Raw genomic sequence first — 24,410 nt, forward strand, 5'->3', positions numbered from 1 at the left:
ATACTGACTTTATTTTCAGGCTGCATAGTGGCAAGGTGGTTGCCAGCAACTCTGCTGTGCTTCCTGAGACTCAAACTCAGTGGACAGGAGAGAGCCTGTTTTATAGAGCTTTCTAAAAATCTGCTGGGATTTACTCTGGTTGATCTAACCCTTGAATCAATCACTTTTACCAACAGAAGACCATGTTCTGATTGGTTTATACTTGGGTCACATGCTTCACCTCAAATGGACCTGTTATTGAGAATGGATGCTACTTTGTGGGTGGAGATGGGCATGGGGCTGGTGTTGGCAATGGAACACAGGGCCTCAGGCAAGTCAGGCAAACGCTGGACCACTGAGCCACATCCCTTGCCTGAGAGTGAGTGCTAAAAAGCCATTCAATGACTATCTACTGCACCCCACGTGATCAGTTTGAAAATGCCCAGAAAGAACCAGGTCGTAGAAAATGCCTGACTTAAAGGGCCAATCCAACCCCAAGAGTGGAAAAATAAAACCCATTTCGTGAGTCTCTCAATGACCTTCTGATCCAACATCACATTTTGTAAGAAGCCATTTCTAACTGGGGGGTCCCAGGGCAGAGGTTTTCCTTCTCATCAACAGAAGACTTCTGAGAAGGTCAATGTCAACACCGCCCCTTCCTCCATACTTCATCTGAACCACCAGTCTTGCAACATCACTTTCCCATCCTCTTTAACCAGGTGTCTTCTCTGTCTCCTGCTTGAGGCATGCTTGTCTTGACCACAGATCCCCCTCATGTGGCAAAGGAAATATCTGGCTTTCTGTGTGTGTGTGGTGGGGGGTATTTGTCTTTCACAATTGGAAGCCCCAAACAGAAAAACATCAAGAGCCGATACAATGCTATCAGGAATCCAGGCTATTTGTAGGCGTCTAGTCCATGATCCTAGTTATGATCCCATCTCAGACCTGCCCCTCCTGGTTGCAAGATGGCTGTTGTAACTTCTGCCTCATGTTCACATTCCAGTCAGAAAGAAGGGAGAAAGGGCAAGGCCATTTTACCTTTTTATTTGTGAAATGTTAAATAATAATTTTTAAAAGGATAACAACATAGCTCTTATCCAGTTATAGAAACAAACACATGCCAAAGATTTTATTCCACACCTTAATCAATAAGAGAATCAGTAATACGTTAAAACCAATCAAAGGGCTGGGGTTGTGGCTCAGTGGCAGAGCGCTTGCATAGTACCTGTGAGGCACCGGGCTTGATCCTCAGCATCACATAAAAATAAATAAATAAAAATAAAGGTATTGTGTCTCTCTAAAACTAAAAAAAAATTTTAAAAAGAAAGCCAAAAGAAAATATATCCTTAAAAAAAACAATTCAAAGAAAAATTTAAAAAAATATCCAGAGGTAATTATACTTATATACACATACATTCAAAGGCAAACAGGAATACTGAAATGAATTTCCAAATAGATAGAAAACTAGTTGATGGCATCAGAGACCTAATGGCAGCTCTTTCAGATGAAATTCATTTGCATTTCTATGAACAAGAGTCATTGAAATTATTATCAGTATTCTACAACTTACAAAATTGTAAAATAACACACTACTGAGGTAGAGATGGCCATCATCACCCATAGGCTAGAGAATAAATCTGGGGAGAGTGCTATATAGAAGCCCAGAGGCTAATATCCCCTAATGATGCAGAGAGAGAATAGAGATACTATTCAAGGGGGCAGGTTGGATGGATGGAAGGGAACTGGCTTCCATTGCTATCTCCCATTGACTGAAACTGACCAGATGCTAAGGAAGAAGGAGGCCTGGGAAAGCAGTCCACAGGGTCAGCACCCCATTCTGCACAAAGTAGAGCAGGAAAAGGGTGAGGAATGAAACTAAAGATATGAGTCTATTAGGCAGGACTGGTCTCCTGTTCAAATTTTATCACATCTAAGATGCCAATGATTGTAGCATGCACCATTATATTATGTACCAGTGGGAAAGAAAAATGCTGCCAACTAAAATGACAATGCTAATTAAGACTGCATTGCAGGGCTGGGGGCGTAGCTCAGTGGAAGAGAGCTTGCCTGGCATGTGTGAGTTCCTGGGTTTGACACCCGACAGCAGCTCCCCCCATATGTGAAAAGACTGCATTGCAACGCGTCTTGATATAAGCAATGTTGAAATGGAGTGATGGGGAAAGGTTGATTAATAAGTACTAAGTGACAGGAGTAAGAAGTTCTGGTATGCTACTGCACGGTAGCCCCAGTGAGGTAACTGAAAATAACAAGGATGTGCTGTATTTCAAAAGGCTAGAAGAAGAGATTTTGAATGTCTTCACTGTAAAGAAATGATAAATGTTTGAGGTAGATATGTTTAACCTGATGTAAAAATTACACAATATTACATATATTGAAATGTCACATGCTACTTCATTAGTAGGTACAATTTTATGCTTCTGTGTACCTGTTACAGAATTTTCATTTAAATAAAAAACAATGTGAAATGTTGAAATGTGAAAAATGTGTATCTTAAGATCAATAACATACTATTTGCATATGATTTTGTGTGTGTGTGTGTGTGTGGTAGTGGGGATTGAAAATGGAGGTCTTGCACAGACTAGACAAATACTCTACTACTGAGCTACACCCAGCCCTCCTGAGTGACCTTAAGCATAGGTGAACTTCATTCATATTCACCTTCCATCTTTGATTTCAGCATTTGGGAAATTAGGGACAAGAATGCCTACTTCACAGGGTTTTTCTAAGGATTAAATCAGCCAACATGTCTGAGGCCATTACATTTTATCTCTCTCTTTTGAGTAATTTTATCTCTCTCTTTTGTTCACTGAAGTAACCACAGTGCCTAGTGTAGTGCTTGGTACGTAGTAGGAACCTAAGAAAAATTCGTGGCATGAATCCACCTACACTCTGTACCCCAAAATGAGCATGGTACCTAATACATAGCGGGAGATGGATGTCATTAGATGGAAACTCAGATCGTCAGAGTCAAACATACTTTGGTGGGCCTAAGACATTTTCTTCTTTCACTAGTATAACGTAGAATCAACTCTTCGGTGATGGAACTTTTTTATTTTAAAAAATTAGCAGGGTGGAGGCCATGCTGGATGAATTTCTACTTCAAAAGATTGTTCCGGATGGTTAAGTTCATATGAAAAATGAGTTGTAAAGAGACCTTTAATGGGATGGCAGAAGTGGCCGTGAATGAAGCTGTCGGTGAAAGAGGGGAGTTAGGTGAGTGTGAGTGAAGGATGAAGCAAAACAGAAAAGAACCACTCCCCCACCTACGAAGCACCTCTTTTTCTCATTCCCCTAACCCTCCGGTCTCTGAAAGCTCTGCAGTGTTACATCCCCACTCCACCAAGAGTGGGACTCATGCTCAGTATGCATGTGAAGGCATTTTCCCCAAATAAAACAAATGGAAGCCAGGCTAAGATGCGCGGTTACGTCTAGCAGGCTTCAGCCTTCTGAGAGAAAGGCTGGGATGGGAGAGGGTGATTCCAACTTAGAACATACATAAGGACTGATAAACTCTAGACCGCGAGGAAAATAGCGTGGTGAGACAGTAGGCGACGAAAAAATTTAAACAGAGGATATCGTCTTTTCAAGAACGATTCTTCCAATTTAGGGTTTCGTCTGCAGTCTCCCCGCAGAGGAGTAACTCAGCAACGGCTGAGGTTAGTCAGGACTCTAGGATGTACCCCAGACACCGGGGCAGGGCTCCCGTTTATTAATAGGGAGTCACTTCTGACTCAGGTGCCCGTGTCTCCGGGTTCAGTCCGCGCCCCCTGACGCGAGCCAACCTCGCACGATCCCTCGTCTCCAACAAGTAGCGAGCACCGCCTACTGGCCTTCCGCGGCTCTGCCTCGTGGCCCCGCCCCGGGGCGAAGGGCGCATGCGCCCCAGTTTCACCCCCGCCCACATTCAAGCTTCTCGCGACATCTGCTCAGCGGCAGCCTGAGTCTCGCGATAAAGGCTTATTGTCTCGCGGGAGCGCGTCTGGTAGACGGGCTCTCCGGAGGCCCTGGCTGGGAAAGAGGAGTTGCATGTGTCGCTTCAGCTGGCGGGAGCTGCGGGAGCGGCGGCGGCGAGGGCTGTACGACCTCCTGGGTAACGACCCCTCCACCTCTCCGGCTTCCCTGCGGTCGTAGTGAGCGTGGGGGAAGCTGAGGTGCTACCTGGAGGCAGGGGGCCGGGCCGAGCCGGGCGACTCCACCCCGCCCACATGGGTTCCTCTGCTGGCCCCGAGGTTGCCGTTCGCCCGAGACCCGCTCGCCCGTGCGCCCTCAGTCCTGCATTCTGCCCCTTCCTTGTTCTGCCATTTTCCTCACCCTCCTCAGGCTCTGGCCATCCCGCCCCCTCCCATCTCCTTTCCTGACTCCTCGCTCTTCCTCCCTTGGCTTTTGGCTGCCGCCACCACCTGCCTTGGATACCTGGTGACCCGCCTCTTCCTAGGCTTTTCCAGCCTCTCTCCGTTCACCTGCTTTGTAGTCTTCCTCTGACTGCAGTTTGCATCCCTCCCAGGTCCTGCTCGGTCTCTGTCGAGGTCATTCCCCCATCCTTTTCTCCCGCATGGCTCCTTTTTCTCTATTGTCGCCTCTCCCCCATCTGTCAGGGTCCATTCGTTTCTTACTTCCCGATAGACATGCGGACTGTGTGTATGCGCCTGAAATTGCTCATGTTTTATGAATAATACAGCTTGTATCCCTCACTTAACAGCATTGAAACAGCTTTGGGATGAGGGCACATGTAGGAGGGGGAGGCTGGACAGCCTTCCCACGCTGCTTCTTTGGGGTCTTGGTTCACAATAATGAAGATGTGTTATTTTTCTTGTTTACAGGTTTGTGAAATGGCTACTGAGATTTCTGAATCCAGTGGGGCTGATGGCAAAGGAGATCCAAGGAATAGTGCCAAGTTAGATGCTGATTACCCACTTCGAGTCCTTTACTGCGGAGGCAAGTGTTGGAAGGCAGAAAATGGGTTTTACTTGATGTATTTTTATGCCTTGGTAGTTTCATGTTTGAACTTGTTAAGCTTTTATGTGCTGTCTTTGTCATTTGATGAATCCTTAATTGGGGAGGGGGCCTGGTGAGAATTTAACAGGTGTCTCCACCAGTGTGGTTTGTGACTTGTTACTTGTCCTGGAGAAGCTTACAGTCATTTGGAATATAGATATGCAAATAGATTATTTCAGCCTGATGTTTCAGGATAGTTGCTACTCTGGCTATTAAAAGAGACCTTTTAGAAGATACCGAGTAGGGTAGTGAAGAATGGTAGAAGTGAGCAAGGGCAAGATGAAGTGAACAGCTATGCAAGGAAAAACTGGATGCATGTGTGTGAATGGAGCAGCTTTGTATTAGTATAGTATAGGGAGGTGTCAGTTAAGGACTAGAGGAGGTTAGATGGAGTGATAGATAGTAGGACAATTAGGGAAGGTCTTGGTTTGAATAATAATGTATGTATTAGACTTAAGATTTTTTTCCCCCTTTGAGTATTTTCCTCATTTTCAATACAAAAATATTCTTGAATTGTAAATGCTCTGTTTATTAGCGTCATAGAAAATTTAAGAAAAATTTGTAGATGGAGAACATTAAAGGGGCTGGGCACTGTGGCGCATGCCTGTAATTCCAGTGGTTTGGGAGGCTGAGGCAGGAGGATCTCAAATTCAAAGCCAGTCTCAGTAATTTAGTGAGGACCAAAGCAACTTAGCAAGACCCTGTCCCAAAATAAACCATAGCATGGGGCTGTGGTTTAGCTCAGTAGTAAAGTGCTTGCTTAGCATGTGTGAAGCACTGGATTATAAGTAAATAAATGAATAAAGTAAAGGTCCATTGACAACTTAAAATGTTTAAAAAAAAAAAAAAAAAGACTGGGTGTTTGGCTCAGGGTCAAGTGCCTCTGGATTCAGTTCCTGGTTAACCACCATCCCCTGCCCCCCCAGAAAAAAGAAAGAAAGAAAGAAACAGTAAAGGGACAAATAAATATTTTTTCAGTAAATATTTTTGAGGACTCACTAGGTGCTTTGTGATATTTTAGGTGTTGGGGACTGAGTAATGAATGTACCAGAAAGGTCCTTGTTCTCATGGACTTTACATTTAGAGAGTGCTGTGGAAACCTCATCCAGAATTTAAGTATGGTGGAAGAAGTGATGTCATTGAGTCATTTATTGAATGTCTTCGATAATAAGATTAGTGTACAGTTCCTCAGCAAGAGAGTTGACAGAGGAACTTTTTGTAGATTTGATTAAGTTTCGTTATGATATTTTTCTCATAGAGTTATATTCTTTGCCTTAAGAGTCATGAGTCAGGTTTATGTTCTGGTTCTAGAACTTACCAGGTATGTGTTCCTGAGCAAGTTAATTGCATTCTGTAAGGTTTAGAGTTCTGTTTCTAAGATTTGTAGAATGAGGAGGAAGATTACATCTTAAGTCAGATGATTCATGTGAAGCACCTGCTACAACAACTAGTACAAGACCTTAGTTCACTAATGCTAACAATTATTAGTATTAGAAAAGTACACTTTCTAATAATAGAAAGTATGATTCTTTATCCTTATTTGTCAGATGTGGTTAACTACTATAGCTGGGTGTGGTGGCACATATCTGTAATCCCAGTGCCTCAGAGTGGAGGCTGAGGCAGGAGGATCGCAAGTTTGAGACCAGCTTGGGCAACTTTGTCTCAAAATAGAAAGGGCTGGGATTGTGGCTCAGTTGTTCAATCCCCCGTGCCAAAACAGAAGAAAACAAAAAAAGAACTGTTGTTTGCTCCCTATTTTATCAAACCTAAAGCTCCATGTTTTATAAAATGCACTATTAGTTTAGATTTCACTAAGAAAAAAGATACCAATTAGATTGAGAAGATAATTATAAGATTAAAAATTAAAATCCATGATATATAGAATATGAAACCCATGCTGTTGAATTGCTTATGTCACGTCTAAGGTGTCTTTTGAAGAACTACACTAAATACTCAGTCTGCCTCACTGATAATTTGTGTTGTTGAGAACTCCCCAACATTTTGGACAAAGGTTTATTCTTTTCATTTCCCTTTGTACTTTGTGTTGATATTGCAGTACAATTTAGAATGAGGAAGGGGTTTAAGGTATGTTTGGTTGTGAGAAGGCTTTAGAGACTATTAAATGCTGAATTAAATAGTAAAATAACTTGTAATTATGAATTAGGAGTTTGGGAGAGGGAGGGATCTTTGTTCAGAGGCAAGTAGGGAAGTTTTTAAGGAAGTAGGGCTTGTATTAAACCTTAGGTGATAGGTAGAACTTGCATGGAAAGGTGAAGGTATTTGTAAGAACAGGATGGTGGCGGGCTAGGGTGTAGTTCAGTGGTAGAGCACTTGCCTAGCACTTATGAGCTCTGGGTTCAATCCCTAGTACTGCAAAAAAAAAAAAAAGGATAAAAACCAAATTTTTATTTTTGTAGAGACACAATACCTTTATTTATTATCTTTTTTTTTTTTTTTTTTTTTTTTTTAATCTGGTGCTAAGGATTGAATCCAGGGACCCAGGGCTTCACACATGCTAAGCAAGTGCTCCATCACTAAGCCACACATCCCAGCCCAAATGTGGTAAAATTTAATATGGTGTATTCAGGGGAGAGGGAGGTGAAAGAACTGATTGGAGCAGAATGGTGATTTGGAGTATAGTAGGAAAACAGGTTAGGTGTGATGGGATCATTTCTCGGGATGCTTTGTCTTTGGAGTGCAGGCTTCACATATCGAGGTCTATCTGTTTAGTCTATTTGCAGCGTTGGATATTGAACCCAGGACTTGCATGCTAGGCAAGCACTCCACCGTGAGCTATATCCCCAGTCCCTATCTGAGTTTAAATCCTGCTGTAATCTTTTCTGACTGTGATCTTGGCCAGTTCTCTCATCCATAAAATGGAGATAGCAGCAGAGCCTCATGCAGAGAGCTGTTGAGAGGGATAAATTAAATAGTACATTGTATAACAATGCCTGTTGGTGAGTTCTCAGTAAATATTATTATTCCTCAAAGTCAAATAAGTGGAGTTACTATAGTCTTCATTGTTTATGGGGGAACTGATGGTTTCTTGAGCAGGAAAAATAAATTGTTGAGAAGGTTAATATGCTGCATTATTTGGAAGAGGGAGAATCCAGAGGTTGAAAGGCCAGTTTCAGAAATGTAGGTATAAGGTAAATGAGTGCCATGATTATAGTGGAAACAGTATAAAAGGAAATAAAGAGGGTTAAAGAAAGAGGGTTAAAGAAAAGATGAGGACTGGGAATGTAGCATGGTAGTAGAGCTCTTGCCTGGTATGCTTGAGGTCCTGGGCTTGATCCCCAGCACTGCAAAAAAAAAAAAAATTAGAGAACAAAAAAGAAAACATTAAGTGTTTAATAGTAAGAAGGGGAAAAGAGCTGGGCATGATGGCTCATACCTACAATCCTAGTGACTGGGGAGGCTGAGGCAGAAGGATCACTTTTGAGGCCAATCCTGGTAAGTTAGTGAGACTCTCAGCAACTTAGCAAGACACTACCTCAAAATAAAAAAGACTGGTGATGTGTTTCAATAACACCCCCTGGGTTTAGTCCCCAGCACCTCCTACCACCCCATGAAAAATAAAAATTTAAAAAATCTAGGGCTGGGGCTGTGGCTCAGTGACAGAGTACTTGCCTAGCATGTATGAGGCATTGGGTTTGATCCTTAGCACCACACAAAAATAAACAAATAAAATAAAGGCATTCTGTCCATCTACAAAATTTTTTAAAAATAAATTTTAAAAAATCTAGGACTGAGTAGGTGAGAGATTCACTGATGAATTCCCTGTTTCTAAACTGAGAGAGTTGAAAAATAGAAAAACCTTAAAAGTAATGAAGTTGATTAGATTTAGAGGTGGCTATTTGGTATTTTTCTAATATGAATCTCTCCAAATGGAAGAATCCAGTATATCAAAATTGGCAGCAGAGAAAGAAAAGAAAGATCCAGGACTATTTGCCACAGAGGTAGAAGGTGGAGAGAGTGTGAACTTTTCTAAAAAAAAAAAAAAAAAAGGAAGAAGAAGAAGAGTCAGAGAGAGGATCCCTGGGGTGTGCTGGGAGTGAGGTGAGCTGGTGGATTTCACCACCTGGAGAGATTGTTCAGTTGCAGGAGGGTCAGCTGGTCAGCTCAGTGGGGATGTCAGCCTCTGGAACCCATGTTTCATTTTTCTGTAGTTACGAAGCAAAACTAAGGATGCAAGAAAAAAGGTACATTTATTTTAACAGGATGCAGAGAATTCTTACATGATATTTACCTATGTAACAACATTTTAAATTTGAAAGCCTCTGCGATTCAAGGATAAGGTTGTTTTGCTGTGACCTCAAGGAGTCAATGAACTAGAACTGTAAGGTGGAAGCTGTTGAAAGATGCATTTCTACCTAATGAATACTGTCCAGAAGTAGTGGAGACAAGTTCAGGCTGTCCTTCTAAATTCCAGCATTATCACTTGATAAAAATGGTGGAGTTGCTAGGCACAGTGGTACACACCTGTAATCCCAGTGACTTGGGAGTCTGAGTCAGGAAAATCACAAATTCAAGACTAGTCTCATCAATTTGAGACCCTGTCTCAAAACAAAAAAAATAAAGCTCAGTGATCAAGTGCCCTCCCTGTGTTCAGTCCCCAGTACTGAGAAAAAAACAAAAGACTGTGGGCCTGGTCAGTCATCTTCTAAGAAAACATGCCTGTGTTGTTACGAGGTCCGTACCATAGTGAATCAACAATTTAGAAAGACTTTACAGATGTTTATACTTCCAGTTGTGTGGAATCAGAAAGACTTCTATGGAGTCTATGAAGTAACTCATTGAATGGGAATTCGAAGGGAAGGGAGCATTCAGGCAGGCACAGAGGTCAGAAGGATAAGCCCTAGCAGGCAAGGGAGCAGATAAGGGAAGAGAGGCGATAAGAGATGGGGAGTAGCAAAGGTGCTGTGGTTTGGCTGAAATGGGATTCATGAAGAGGAGTGGCCACATTGTGGGGGACTTTATTTGTAGATGATGGTAAGTAACTGGAAGTATTTGAGCAGAGAATTTATATAAAGATGAATTCAACATCAGGATAAAAGTTGGGGAAGGAAAACTTTTTTTTAATTTTTAATTTGGTGGTTCTGGGGATTGAACTCAGGGCCTCATGGCTACTACTGAACCATATCCCTGGCCCTGGGGGAGGAAAACTTATTGCCAGACTTTAAGACTTTAGATAAAATAAATTAGGACTTAAATGAGTGGCAGAGCCAGGTGTGGTGGTACACACCTGTAGTCCCAGCTTCTCAAGAGGCTGAGGCAGGATGTTTGAGCTCAGGATTTTCAGACCAGTTTTGGCAACTTAGTGAGACCCTGTCTCTTTAAAAAAAAAAAAAAAAAAAAAAAAAGGTGTGGCATGAATTAGAGAAGGTTGAGGAGAGAGATTTTGATGGCAGTGAAACCAACAGGATAAAGCAGTTAATCGGGTTTGAGGACAAAGGAGGGGGAGAAATACACTTATTAAAACTGTACTTTCTGGCACAATTAGTGTTCATGGAGTGCTTAGAGAAGAGAAAAAATCCTTACTAGAGTTCTTGATCAGAGAGAAAAATAGAAGCAAAGGTATGTTTCTTGTCACTCCTTCCCTGCTCCCTCCTTTTCCAAAAGAAGGATGCAAATTAGACTGGCCTCAGCTTGGCTAAATTCTGAGCAGGGATTTAGAGAGCAGCTTGGATGCATTTAGAAAACTTACGTTAAGCTTCTGCTTTGTGCCAGGCATTGTGCTCCACATGCAGAAATGGGTAAGACAAGATAATCTTCTGAAACTTGCAGCTTAACTGAAGACAAACATTCTAACACAGGAGCGTTAATGTACTAGAGGCTCACTGTTCCATGAACTGAAGTCTTCCTTAGATCAAAAGATTAAGGTAGTGTCTTCTCAAATAATGTGCCTTCTACTGCAAAGATAGCCTTGAAGAAACATTAGAAAATGGTACAGAAAAAAATTAGAAATGAAGCATTTGTCAAATATAAAAATTATGATGAGTCCTGTGTGTATTCATGTTTAACATTTCAATTTTTTTTTCCTCTACATTTCTCCAGTCTGTTCATTACCAACAGAGGTAAGTCCTTTTAAAACTATTTTCTCTTTTAATTTAGGCATTTGAGGTCATTCTTGATGTTAGAACTAACACAGAGATTTCTTATGTTTTCATTTCCTATCATTTCATAGATGAGTTTCAGCCTTTTATATACATCTTTGGTGTAGAATACTTTCATGGTTTTGTAACTTTGAGGGTGTCAGGGGGCAATTGAAGGGTTGAACCCAGGGCTTTGCACATATTAGACAAGCACTATAGCACTAGCCAATGAACCACATCCCCAGCCCTTTTTATTTTTTGAGACAGGGTCTCACTAAGTTGCCCAGGCTGGCCTCTTCTTCCTGCCCTCAGTCTCTGAGTAGCTGGGATTACAGGGTGTGCACCATCATGCCTGTTTATAAATTATTTCCTTTAGACTTTGAGTTTTGCATGTACTTTTTTTTTTTTTTTTTTTTTATTTTTTTATTTTTATTTTTTTTTGTGAGATGGGGTCTTACTGTGTTGTCCAGGCTGGGCTTGAACTCCTGGGCTCAAGTGATCCTCTTGCCTCAGCCTCCTGAGTAGCTGGGATTCCAGGTGTGTGCCACTGTGCTCAGCTATTACATGTACTTTTTTTGCACTTAGCTGTATATACATTTTGGATTTTTGCATGGAACTCATGAATAGTCAGCTGATGAAGCAAGAATAATCCTAAAGCCAAAACCATCATGTCTGAGGAGAAGAAAGAAAAAGCAATATAAAAAAGTCTTATATACAAGACTTAGGTCAATGGAGGCATAGTCTTATAAGACTTTCTAAGACAGGCTTTATGGGTAAGTCAGAAAAATAATGAGGCCCCCATGTGCCCAAAGCATGATGGGTTTTGTTTATTGACCTTTTTTCTAATGGAATTTTTGTTTGATGTAGAAGAAATAAATAGCTATTGTGAGGTGGTAACTAATCCTTTCTGACTGCTAGTTTCTTTTAGGGCATTTCCTGTTTGAATACAGATTTCCTGAGAATAATAAGTCTGGTGGAAGTAGTTAATCATCCTTTATTTAGCAAGTATAGGCAGTACATCTTATTTAAAATATATAGGTTGATTGAAAACGTTTTATTTTGACTCAGTTTGTTCTTTTTTTCCCCTCCTAGTACTGTGAATATATGCCTGATGTTGCTAAATGTAGACAGTGGTTAGAGAAGAATTTTCCAAATGAGTTTGCAAAACTCACTGTAGGTATGAACATTTTTTTCTTTTCTCTAACTTATGTACCTGAAACATGTTTATATGGTATTTAATGTGAAAGTCTTCCTTAGTAGGATATTACAGAATTTCATCTCTATTTACTTTAAAACGGTTTCCATTTGGAAGCAGGTAGATCTGTATCAACTGATAGAAAAAGTAAATGATTTGGGGCAAATGTTCACCTTCATTTGAGCATACTATATGCTGCTCACATTGTTTTAAGTTCCAAGGGTAAAGCAGTAAACAGAAGATCTAGTTTTGTGGGCTGGGGCTGTAGCTCAGTGGCAGAGCACTTGCCTAGCATGTGTGAGGCACTGTGTTCGATCCTTAGCACCACATAAAAATAAACAAAGTGAAGGCATTCTGTCCATCTATGACTACAAAAAAAAGAAAAGAAAAATTGGGTTTTGTGAGAATTCATTCTAGAAGGGGAAACAGAAGTAAAATAGATAATGACAATAAGCAGGAAAGAGGGAAGATAAGAATTGTTGGGAGAGAATTTGAATTTTTGAGTGTGTGTGTGGGTGTGGGGGCAAGCCATTTAGCCAGGGATGGTTTTGCTATAATGATGGCATTTGATTAAACATCTTTGGAAATGAATTAATGAATCATTTGGATATCTGGGAGAAAAGTATTGTGGGCAGAAGATATAACCAGCACAAAAGCCCTGAGGCAGACTCTTACTTAGTATATTCAAGTAACAACAAGGGGGTGCTGGCAGTGTAGCAACAAGGTGAGTGCCTGCCTAGCATGCAGGAGACCCTAGGTTTGCTTCCTGGCACTGAACAAAAGAAAGATAAAGCAAGGGGGTTTTTGTATCTGGAACTGATCAAATGTAGAAAAATTAAGTTGGATATGAAATTGGAGAGGTAAGACAGGACCACATTTTATAGACTAAGTCTTGTCTTTTATTGAGTGGGAGAAGAGCTGTTGCAGGGGTTTGAGCAGAAGAGGATGTCAACAGAATCACTTTCACTGCTGTTGGGAGTAGACTCAATGGAGACATAGCAGAAGAGAAGGGAGAGCAGGTCAGAAGCTCTTGTAGTGATCTGGTCGTGTAATCTGGGTAGAAGATGATGGTGACTTGGACCAGAATGGTAGCAGTAGATGGAGACGGTGAGAACTGATCAGATAGCAATCTATCTTGAAGGTGGTGGTGACAGAATATCCTGCTGGGTTGAATGTGAGGTGTCAGCAAAGGGAACATGGTTAAAAATGAAGGCAGTGGCAGGAACAAGGGAAGGCCTGGCCTGGGAATAGGCCTACTCCAATACGTCCCACATTACCCCACTCTGCTGTCTGGTTTTCCAATTATTTCCATAATTCCCACATATCTAAGACTTCTTCTATTACCATTACTTCCTGTGTTAGATAGCTTTCCATCACTATAACAAATGCCTGAAAAAAATCAACTTGTGAACAGAAAAGGTTTATTCAGGCTCATAATTTTAGAGGTTCCAGTCTGACTGGGGGCCCTATTGCTTTGAACCAATGATGAGGCTGGACATCATGGTGGAAGTGTGTGGTGTTGCAGAACTACTCACCTCATGGTCCAGTAGTGAGGAAGGGCATGGGGTCCCACTGTCTCCTTCAAGGGCACTCCCCCAAACACCTGTTAGGCCCCATCTTGTAAGAGTTCCTCCACCTCCCAGTAGCACCACCATGGAGGCTAAGCTTTTAACACATAGGCCTTTGGGTCAATTACCTAAACCTTAACACTTACCATAATGACTTCAGAGTTAGACTTGCACAGAAGCGAAGCCATATAATCATTTGCTGTATAAATTTCATACTCAGTTGTTGGTAAAATGCCATATTTGCATATAAAAGTTACTCAAAGATGATTTCTTTAACAGTATGAAATGATATTAATGCTCTTCGATTTCATTTTTATATCTAGAAAACTCGCCCAAACAAGAAGCTGGAATTAATGAAGGTCAAGGAACAGTAGGGGAAGAAGAGGAGAAGAAAAAACAGAAGAGAGGTAATACCTAAATCCATGTTTTTTTTTTTGTGGTGCTGGGGATCGAACCCAGGGCCTTGTGCTTACAAGGCAAGCACTCTACCAACTGAGCTATCTCCCCAGCCCCTAAATCCATGTTTTGATTTGAATAAGGAATTCAGAGGGTTCCCAAAGTGAGAAACATCTGCCAGTTATTGTAATTTAATTCCACATGTGTCAAATAGAGGAGCACAAAATTACATTCTCAGGGTCATGCTTGGATGCAGTATGATTTGTGCTTTATTAGTGAATTGGCTCAAAGAAAATATGCATAATTGCCATATATATGTGTGTGTGTAGATGCAGTCATCCAGCTAAGATTCCTGTGTGTTTAAGTGGACTGAAGAAATATATGTAAGATTCTATCCCCTCGTACTTCTTATAGTTAAATTGAAAACTTTGTTTTACAGCAGTTGCATGTATTAATACCTCATGCTCTGGATCCTATCCCTGCCTGTTTCTTCTCCATTAGTATGTGTCTCTGTAATTAAATTAGCTTATAAGTATTTTCAGGATTTTGTATTCAAAAGAAAAAACAACTCTCCTGTAATCCCAGTGACTCAGGAGGCTGAGATAGGATTGTAAGTTCAAGGCCTGCCTCAGCAAATTAGCAAGGCCCTAAGAAACTGAGACCCTGCCTCAACATAAAAAGGGCTGGGGCTGTATCCCAGTGAAGTGCCCCTGGGTTCAGTCTCCAGTGCACACCCACTGCCCCACAGACAGAACAGAACTGAAGAAACAGCTCTGCAAGCGCCCGTCTTCATAGCCATGTGTCTTTATGAAGAGTACACTCGCCACCCTCCTTCCTGTTCTGTCACTCACGCTTCAGTCTGTCCTAACTTGACTTGGGCGCCACTGAAACTGTTCTAATAAAAGTCATCAGTTGCTCGGTATCACTAAGTAAAAAGAGCATTTGAACACTCCTTTATTTCCAAGTGTGTACTTCTGGGGTGTTGTGGGGTGTTTTAAGTCCTGGGGATGGAACCCAGGGCCTCACCTATGGTAGGCAAGTGGTTTACTACTGAGCCACACTCCAGCCTCTTCCTTGGTTTCCATGACATTCTTCCTGCTTAGTTCTACTCTGGCATTCCTGCTCAGTTTTCTGTGTAGACTTCTCTTCTTCCCTCTGTCCTTTAAAAGCAGATGTTGCCCAGGACTCTGTCCTGGTCCTTTTACCTTGTCATTCTACATGTTCTCCCCGGGTGGTTCTCTCCCTAGATTCTGCCACACCATATGCCCATAATTCCCAATGTGTACCTTAGGACCAGGTGGCACTTCAGATGCAGTACTTCCAGGTCAAACTGAAATAAGCCTCACATCTATTTTTTTATTTTTCCATTTTGGTAACGACAGTGTGATTTATCTGAGCTGTAATCCTGAGAACAATTATAGCCTCTCTTTGCTCCCCTTCTTAATCAGTTATTTTTCTTCTTTATTCTGTGCCTAGTGGCCATTATTATGGTCATATTTGCTTTATTTGTTTATCTATTTATTTTTTAAGGAAAGTGGGTGTGGGTTTTTTTTTTTTTTTTTAAGTTGTTGATGGACCTTTATTTTATTTTACTTATATGTGGTGCTGAGGATAGAACCCAATGCCTCATACATGCTAGCAAGCATTCTACCACTGAGCCACAACCCCAGCCCTTGCTTTATGTTTTGATTTTTTTTTGCTCGAGATAATGCAGCAACCTTAGTATGAGCCTTACTCTTCATAGATGCATCCTCCACACAGTAGTTAGAGCAAGCTTGATAAAATATAAATCTGGTTAGGTCATTCTAGCAGTTTCTCTCTCTCTCTCTCTCTCTATAGCAGGGACTGAATCCAGTGGTGCTTTAACCACTGAGACATATCCCCAGCCCTTTTTTTTTTTTTTTTTTTCATTTTTTTTGTGACAGAGTCTCACAAGTTGTTGAGGCTGGCCTCAAACTTGTGGTCCTCCTGGCTTAGCCTCCCAAGGCATTGGGATGATAGGCATGAGCCACCACACTTTGCTTTCCAGCAATCTTTCGGTGACTTCTCCTCTTCCACAATGTGAAGTCATATACCAGCGTTTCAAGTTCTAGTCCCTTAATGACTGGGATGTAGTCTTTTGCTCTTCACTACATTAGCTACATAAGCATCCTTTAATTAAAACCGTGTAGTTCCCAAATATAATGCCTCTTAGCATCTCTGTACTTGTTCCCTTTCCCTGGAATGCCTTTCTTTTTTGGTACTGTGTATTGAACAGAGGGGTGCTACTAGCTATAGCCTCAGTCCTTTTTTTTTTTTTTCTTTTTTAATTGAGACAGGGTCTAAATTGCTAAGGTTAGCTTTGAACTTTTGATCCTCCTGCCTCAGCCTCCTGAGTCATTGGTTTTATGGGTGTGGCCACCATGCCCATTTTAGCATGTCTTTTTTATTTTTTTCTTCTCCAGCCATTTTCCCTTTACCCAAACACTTCCTTGTTCCCCAAGACCTACTTTCCATGTCATTCACTCTAGGAAACCTTTTTTGTCCTCTGGAAGCAGATTTAGTCATTCCTCTGCTAAACTATGGTAGCGCCTTATTTATGGATCCTGTTATAATGTATACCAGGTTACTATACTTATTTCACATGAAGGGTAGGGTTTTTGTTTAGTGCTGGGCACATGGTAGGTACTTAATAAGTGTTTATGGAGTGAATACATACATGATATATTTTTACCCCTGATATTGGGAATTGAACCCAGGGGTGCTTTACCACCCGTCTCTAGCACTTTTTATTTTGAGATAGTGTCTCACTAAATTGCAGAGGCTGACCTTGAATTTGTAATACTCTTGCCTCAGCCTCCTGAGGAACTGGGATTACAGGTGTGAGCCATTGTACCTGGTGTGATTTTCTTTTAGAGAAAAGGAACTTAAACCTTTAAAAAGTGAACACATTTGCTAGGTGTGGTGTCACACACCTATAATCCCAGAGGCTTGGAGGCTGAGGCAGGAGAATCACAAAGTTTAAAGCCAGCCTCCTCCGAAACTTAGAAGACCCTGTCTCATAAAAAAATATGAAAAGGCTGGGGATGTGGCTTAGTGGTTAAGCACCCCTGGGTTCAATTGATGGTACTGAAAACAAAACATAAAAATTTAAAGACTTAGTATTCTGTAATCATGTTAAAAACAAAACAATTCATGCAAGCTCTTCTTAATAAATACAGGTGGAAGGGGTCAAATAAAACAGAAAAAGAAGACTGTACCACAAAAGGTTACTATAGCTAAAATTCCCAGAGCAAAGAAGAAATATGTGACAAGAGTGTGTGGCCTTGCAACTTTTGGTGAGTTCAGGCTTAAGTTTATTTTTTGATTGCAGTGTATGTTTAAAATGTGAACTGTATTCTCTCTTGCTGTTTCTTTGTATCTGATATCATAAACTTCATAGTTCTATATTCACTAAGAAGGTATAAAATTAGGTTTTACATTTTTAACTAGCTTCAAAATTCACAATTTGGAGGAATCTAAAATGTTTTTAGAGGGCAGTAGTACAGTCTTTTCTGAAGTTCCTGTTTGAATACATCTATGTAGGACGAGGGGGCTGGGTAGTATTCCCTGTGACTTGGTGGCAGAGGGCTGCAGAATGGCCCACATCTGGGAAGGACAGTAGGGGCGAGTGAAGGTGGGTGCCTGCAGAACGCCCTGCTTCAGAGTCCTTCAGTTCCTGGAGGCCTTAACTGAATAGTGGGTTTGGGATGAAAGTGTAAACCAAGGTCTCTTCAAGTAACAGCAGACATTGAGGAAGAATCACTGGGTTGCATTTTAAATATTAAGGATTATTTCTCCACTAGAAATTTTTCTTTTGTAAGGAAGCTTAAACAAAACTTCATTCTTCCTTAGAAGCATGTATGTAATGCTTAAAGTATGTGTTCCTGGATTCATTTTGGTCTTACTGTACACGCTAGGGATAGTATCAGTGATGCTGTTTTTATGTACTAAATCTTTATTTGACTTTGAAAAAGGATGTTGAATTAAGAGCCCTATTTTAATTTTAATTACCATCCTGAAAGGAATATGAAACCCATTAACACCTGTTTCATGAATTTAAAATGCATATTAAGTTTCAAAACACAAAAATACCTTTGACTCACAATTGCAATTATAATCTTGCTCCCTCCCCTTTCAAATCGACAGAAATTGATCTTAAAGAAGCACAAAGATTTTTTGCTCAAAAATTCTCCTGTGGTGCCTCAGTAACAGGGGAAGATGAAATCATCATTCAGGGGGACTTTACAGATGACATAATTGATGTTATTCAGGAAAAATGGCCAGAGGTAAGTACATGGAACACATGTACCCATAAAAATAAATTTTTAAAGCAAGTTGCATCCCTTTGTCCTTATTTGATTCACAGCTCATGGCATACAATTATTTGTGTTTTATAGGTGGATGATGACAGCATTGAAGACCTTGGAGAAGTTAAGAAGTGATTTTGAAAAACTGTTCTATATTTAATGATCTGGACTGAGCTGATATGGCCAAAGGGAGAGAGGCCTTTTAAATATATATATATTTATCCTACAGTAAAACTGTAGACACCCTTGGCATTTTCACTGTCCCGTACATGGCTGCTTGGTTTTTTTATTGCCAAAGTCTAATAAACAGGGGAGACTGTCATGCTTATGCATGACTCAATTTAGTCAAATAAAAAATTTTGGTCATTTGGTACTGACTTTTTCCTTTCTTTCTAACTTTTTATTTTGGAAAAACACTGTAAACTTTTTTTTTTTTTTTCTTTTTGGCGGTGCTGGGGGTAAAACCCAGGGTCTTGCATGTGCTAGGCAAGTGCTCTGCCACTGAGCTACACTCCCAGATCCAATGCTGTGGACTTTTTGTGGGAAGCATTTCTGTTGGTTATCTTACTGATTCAAAGTTGAGTTATTTTTAAAAGGAATTTGAATTTGGCTTCCTTACAAGTAATGTTTCCTTACTTCTTTGGTGCGATACTTATAAGTGAGATTCTAATAGATTTATGGTTGAGTTTGTTTCATTGTTACCAACAAAGTTCATTTTGTGGGCATAACAACACACTATTGTAGTAATTGTTTAAGCTGTTCTGAAGACTGTTTGGTAAAGTATATTAAAAGCCTTAAAACCATGTGCACTGTTTGATCCAGTAAGCTACTTCTTTGATACTATCCTAAAGTATTAATCAGTCTTGCATAAAGTTATGGATGAGGGGGTTCCTCACAATATCATTCATAATATCAACAATTGCAGATTATATAAATGAACAATTGGGAAATGGTTAAAGAAGTGATGTACATCATGTGGTAGAATATTATGCATATCTTCAAAATTTTTATTTTCTAAGAATACTTAGCATGTTTGATAATATTATGTAGGGGCTAACCCCCAACCCATTTTAGGCATTCATTATTATCAGTGTCTTGTGTGGAAGACCATTCAAAGATGCTGGGAATTCCTGTTCTGGCTATATCTTATGTGAGTAAAATTCTGCTGACCAATTAAAAATAGTATGTACTCATGCTCAAATATAGTCTGGGAAATAACAGTTGAAACATGTCTTTCTCATGAGAAAACTGATTATTTTAGTGAATGTATTATATGAATTTAAACCTTGTTTTAAGTCAGGTGCTGCAAACTGAAATCTGATTTGTGTTAAACATTGCTACATACAACTTTAATAAAGTAGGAATGGGGTGGGGGAGAGTAGAGACAGAGGAGGGAAACTTAGAACCTGTGAAACCATTGTTTATTGCCATGCAAATACAATCTTTAATGAAAGGGTGTTTTTTAAAAAATGTTTTAGAAAAAATGTGTAATAAAGATGTAAATTTAAAAATGAAATTCTGCATTAACTGAATTATACTAAGTAGGATTACCTAATGAAGCAAATTGATCCATCAGGACCATTTGGCATATGTTATGTATGTATTCTGGTGCTAGAAGAGTCTGTGTGCCTGTATCAACATGTGATTTCATGTAAAGATTCTTAATGTTCACAGTTCTTGGCAAATGCACTTTCAATCCATATGTAGCCAGCAATAGATGTTTCTCTAGGAAAATGCAGGATTAAACTTGGCTTCATGGATCACACATATGTGAATCTTTTTCTTTGACTTGAAATTTAAATTGCAACCTATTTTAATCTGAGTGAAATGTCCGTAGTTCTAAGATTGACTTTTTTTTTTTTTTTTTTTTTGGTACTGGGGATTGAATGCTGGGACACTCAACCACTAAGCCTCATCCCCAGCCCTATTTTGTATTTTATTTAGAGACAAGGTCTCACTGAATTGCTTAGTGATTCACTGTTGCTGAGGCTGGCTTTGAACTCTTGATCCTCCCGTCTCAGCCTCCAGAGCTGCTGGGATTACGAGTGTGTGCCATCATGCCCCGTCTAAGACTGACTTTTATTCATTCTCACAGACTAGTATTTTTTGGCAAAAAAGAATAAAAACTTTTAAGCAGCCTTCTCATGTTTTAAGAGATTTGCCATGGTGAAACATGCAACTTCAAATGCAAATACATTTATATATATATTATTGTATGTAAATACATATGTATTCATTTCTTAAAAAATGTGGATGCTGGATTTTATGGATTACATGAAGGCCTCATACACGTAAATCTGTTGATTAAGATACCATCTGTAGTAGCTTCCCCACTTTATAAGTTCATTAATTACTATTTTAAAGATAATTCTTGCTGAGCACATGCGAAGTCCTAGGTTTAATCCTAATGCTGAAAAACAAAACTTCCTCCTTAAATCATTAGTAAATTCCATCTCTTGGGAAATCAGGCAGGAGACTGGAATGAGTCCATTTAGGACTTTAGGTCAGACTGTGTGGGTGTTAAATCAGGTGCTTCTTTTTGTATGTGTGATACTAGAGACTGAATCCAGTCTCTAGTATTGAGCCACAACCCAGCCCTGGTAATTTTTATTTGGAGACGGTCTCACTGCATTTCCCAGGCTGGCCTTGAACTTTCAATCCTCCTGCCTCAGCCTCCTGATTTGTTGTGATTACAGGTGTACATCATGGTGTACATTGTAATTCTTGCAGCTTTCGCTTTTAAGTCATTTTAAAAAGCACTATCTTTTTAGACTTTATGTTGGTTTGTTTTAAAGAAAACTTGAGGGGGTGAACTTAACCATTGAGACTTTATTTGCACTTAGTTGTCATATTCATTTTATCACTTCAATTACTACTGATAAACCCTGATCACATGAACCCCATTTCCTACTATTCTCTGTACACATGCTTCTGCAGAATGTTAGGCATGTGGTTGTCTGGCAAACAGTGATACTTTAGGGCTTTCAAAGAATACCCAATCTTCATTTAAAATGGTGTAGTTTAAAAGCATATGAACTTCCAGGCACAGTAGCACACTCTTCTAATCCCAGCGGCTGGATAGCAAATTTAAAGCTAGCCTCACTAACTCAGTGAGACCCTCTCTCTAAATAAAATACAAAAAAGGGCTAAGGATGTGGCTCAGTGGTTGAGCACCCCTGGGTTCAATCCTGGTACCAAAAAAAGCATGTGAACAAAATGCTACTCAGTTAAAAAAAGAAAAAGAAAAAGAAAAAATGGTTCGGCCCACTTGTTTTTCACCTTCACCAAGACTTATTCCACAGTCACCTACAAATAGGTTGTTTTTTGCAGTACTGGGGACTGGACCATTCTGTGCAAGTGCTCTAGCACTGAGCTACATTCCCAGCCTTTTTTTGAGATGGGGTCTTGCTAATCGCCCAAGCTGGCCTCCTAACTTGAATCCTGCCTCAGCCTCCCAAGTAGCCCGGCTTACAGGCCTGCACTGCCCTGACTAGATGTTAGGGCTATTTCTAACAACTGGTCAGAATGCTTTCCTGATTCCAAATTCTAAGATAACCACTTTGTTGGTTCCAAACGAAGGAGGCAGCATTGTCACCCCAAATCGGGGAAGCTTCACATCAAGAAACCTTCATTGTTTTTCCATTTCTGGATTGTCTTTTATGACCACAGTCATGTTTTGCTAATTCACATTCAACCAAAAGATAACTGAACACTTGTTATTTCGTACGCTGTCTTGCTATCTGAGCTCGACATCGGGGCCGGGGCCACCAGGGTTAGATGTGATGCGCATCTTTTCATATTCCAGTTCCTATAAACAATTTATGAAGAGTATAAGGGCGATGAAGAAGTGACTGGAACGTGTGAAAAAGATGACATTAGCCCTAGAACATGGTAGGAAGAAAAAAAAAATTCCCGTCTTGGTCCGGGTGCTCTCGGCTTATTCGGCGAGCGCGGCCAGCACCTACCACCGGCCAGCACCGGCGCCTGCCTCCTCTCGCTTGCCCGCTCGAGGCCCGTACACGGAAGGAAGCAAGGCTGGGCTCACGGTTCCGTGGGGACAGACGCCAATGGGAGCAGAGCCCATCATCAGACCAAAGCGGGCGATGCGGCACCTCCCGCCGCGCGCTCTGAGCCGTGCCGACTGGACTTCCGGTTCTCGTGCTGCGCCCGTGGCGGCCCCAAGCCTCGCGAGACCCGGCGGCCCCTCCCTCCCGCCGTAGGCGCGCTCGAGCGGCGGGCGGTTTGGGCGGGTTCCCGGGGGCCGGCGGGGCGCGGGGCCGGGCCACCCCCGCCGCTCCGGCCAGGCGCACCTATGGCGTTTCCCAGGTGACTCCGCGGGCGGAGGCGACACACATGATCCCTTCGGCGACCTTCTTCGCCGGGCGCCAGGTGAGCGGCGCCGCCCGGGCGGTCTGCTGGGCGCGTCTGGGAGTGAGGAGACCGCGGGCCGCAGTCCAGGCTGCTGCTGAAGCCGGCGCCGCGTCCGTTCCCTGAGCCTGACTTGTACTCCGCCCAGACTCAGCGACTTCGCCAGCACCCGGGGCTCAAACCCAGGGCTTCGCACTTGCCAGACAACCCCTCTACCACTGAGCACCATCCCCAACTCTTTTCATTTCATTTCGAAACACGGCCTTGCTAAGTTGCCGAGGCTGGCCTCGAACTTGCAAGCCTCCTGCCTCAGCCTTCGGAGTAGCTGGGATTACAGTCATGCGCTTCTGCGCCTGGTGGAAGGATTTACTTTTTAACCATGACAATTGGCATTTGTAGGCCTGTGTTTCTGAATTACCTCGCTTGATATTCCAAATTAACAGTAGCCTGGCTCCGTTTTAACCAAGAATCTTGAAAATGAACTCGGCCAAGGGTTTGCATGTATCAGTACACAAAGCGAACGCTTTTTGTAAACTTTCTTAGTGCCCCATATCTGTCTCCCAAATCACAGATTGCTGAGATTATAGCAGGCACTTACCACCACATCCAGCTCTCTAGTGAATGTTTAAACTACTGTCTTTAAACTAGAACTCTAGTGTGTGTTGGGGGCGCTCTTATTGGAAACTGAACTAGGTGGTGCTTTACCACTAAATCACACCCCCAGCCCTTTTATTTTTATATTTTGAGACAGGATCTTGCAGGCCTCTGACTTGCTAGCCTCCTGCCTCAGCCTTCTGAGTTGCTGGGACTGTAGGCATGTGCTATAGATGGGAACAGTACCATAATTTGAAATGTGATTACATTTGTAATGATAGCTAATGTTCGTTCACCGGTTACTATTTGCCAGGCACTATGCCAAGTGCTTTACAAAGCTAATGTTGCTTAATCCACACAATTTTAACATGTTTAAAGTACTATAATTATCATTTTGCAGATGAGGAAACCAAGACTAAAAGAAGTTAAGTAATTTGCCCAAGGTCATATAACCACTCAGTGGCTAAGTCTGGATTCACTGCACTGGACTTTAACATGATGTAGCTTAAAAGGAATTATTGTACGAAATATTTATTGTGAGGTATGAAAATGGCATCATGGTTATATAAGAAATGTTCATTGTAGCAGTGTGCGGTGGTGCACATCTGTAATCCCAGCTACTCAGGAGGATGAGGCAGGAGGATCACAGGGTGGAGGTCAGCCTGGGTAACTCAGTGAGACCCTGTCTCAAAATAAAAAATGGAAAGGACTGGGGATATGACTCCCCAGTATCCCCCCACACACAATTTCAGTTTCAGAGATACATAGAGAAGTATGTAAGGGGAAATTATCATTATTATTATTTTTAATAACAAAAAAGAAAATTGAAACAAAAAATTGTAACCAAAGTCTTGATAAAAATGGAACCTAG

At 41.2% G+C, this 24,410-nt stretch overlaps 2 protein-coding genes across 10 annotated transcripts in view; both read left to right on the forward strand.

The window, feature by feature from the left end:
• The first annotated feature begins 3,960 nt into the window (after positions 1 to 3,960).
• DENR (density regulated re-initiation and release factor) lies at positions 3,961 to 18,950 on the forward strand. Its single transcript, XM_079150879.1, has 8 exons — positions 3,961 to 4,090; positions 4,821 to 4,935; positions 11,053 to 11,072; positions 12,183 to 12,267; positions 14,177 to 14,260; positions 17,450 to 17,566; positions 18,417 to 18,556; positions 18,668 to 18,950. Exons 2-8 carry the CDS (start codon positions 4,830 to 4,832, stop codon positions 18,710 to 18,712), a joined length of 597 nt encoding a protein of 198 aa, XP_079007005.1. The 5' UTR covers positions 3,961 to 4,090; positions 4,821 to 4,829; the 3' UTR covers positions 18,713 to 18,950.
• Positions 18,951 to 22,801: 3,851 nt separating this feature from the next.
• The window catches only part of CCDC62 (coiled-coil domain containing 62), a 44,387-nt gene continuing 42,778 nt past the window's right edge, over positions 22,802 to 24,410 (forward strand). For all 9 annotated transcript variants that reach the window (XM_079149540.1, XM_079149545.1, XM_079149538.1 and 6 more), the window contains exon 1: positions 22,802 to 22,966. In XM_079149540.1, the coding sequence (XP_079005666.1) occupies positions 22,931 to 22,966 (36 nt within the window). In that variant the 5' untranslated portion in view covers positions 22,802 to 22,930. The remainder of the gene's footprint in view (positions 22,967 to 24,410) is intronic.

The sequence above is a fragment of the Sciurus vulgaris genome (genome assembly GCF_902686455.1).
Source record: "Sciurus vulgaris genome assembly, chromosome: 8".
NCBI classification, from domain to species: domain Eukaryota; kingdom Metazoa; phylum Chordata; class Mammalia; order Rodentia; family Sciuridae; genus Sciurus; species Sciurus vulgaris.

Bases quoted from the DNA above. Each gene is read 5' to 3' on its own strand.
- DENR (XM_079150879.1), top strand. From the start codon at position 4,830: ATGGCTACTGAGATTTCTGAATCCAGTGGGGCTGATGGCAAAGGAGAT. The intron at 11,073-12,182 runs GTAAGTCCTTTT...TTCCCCTCCTAG, and splicing joins TCTGTTCATTACCAACAGAG to TACTGTGAATATATGCCTGA. The intron at 12,268-14,176 runs GTATGAACATTT...TTTTATATCTAG, and splicing joins GTTTGCAAAACTCACTGTAG to AAAACTCGCCCAAACAAGAA.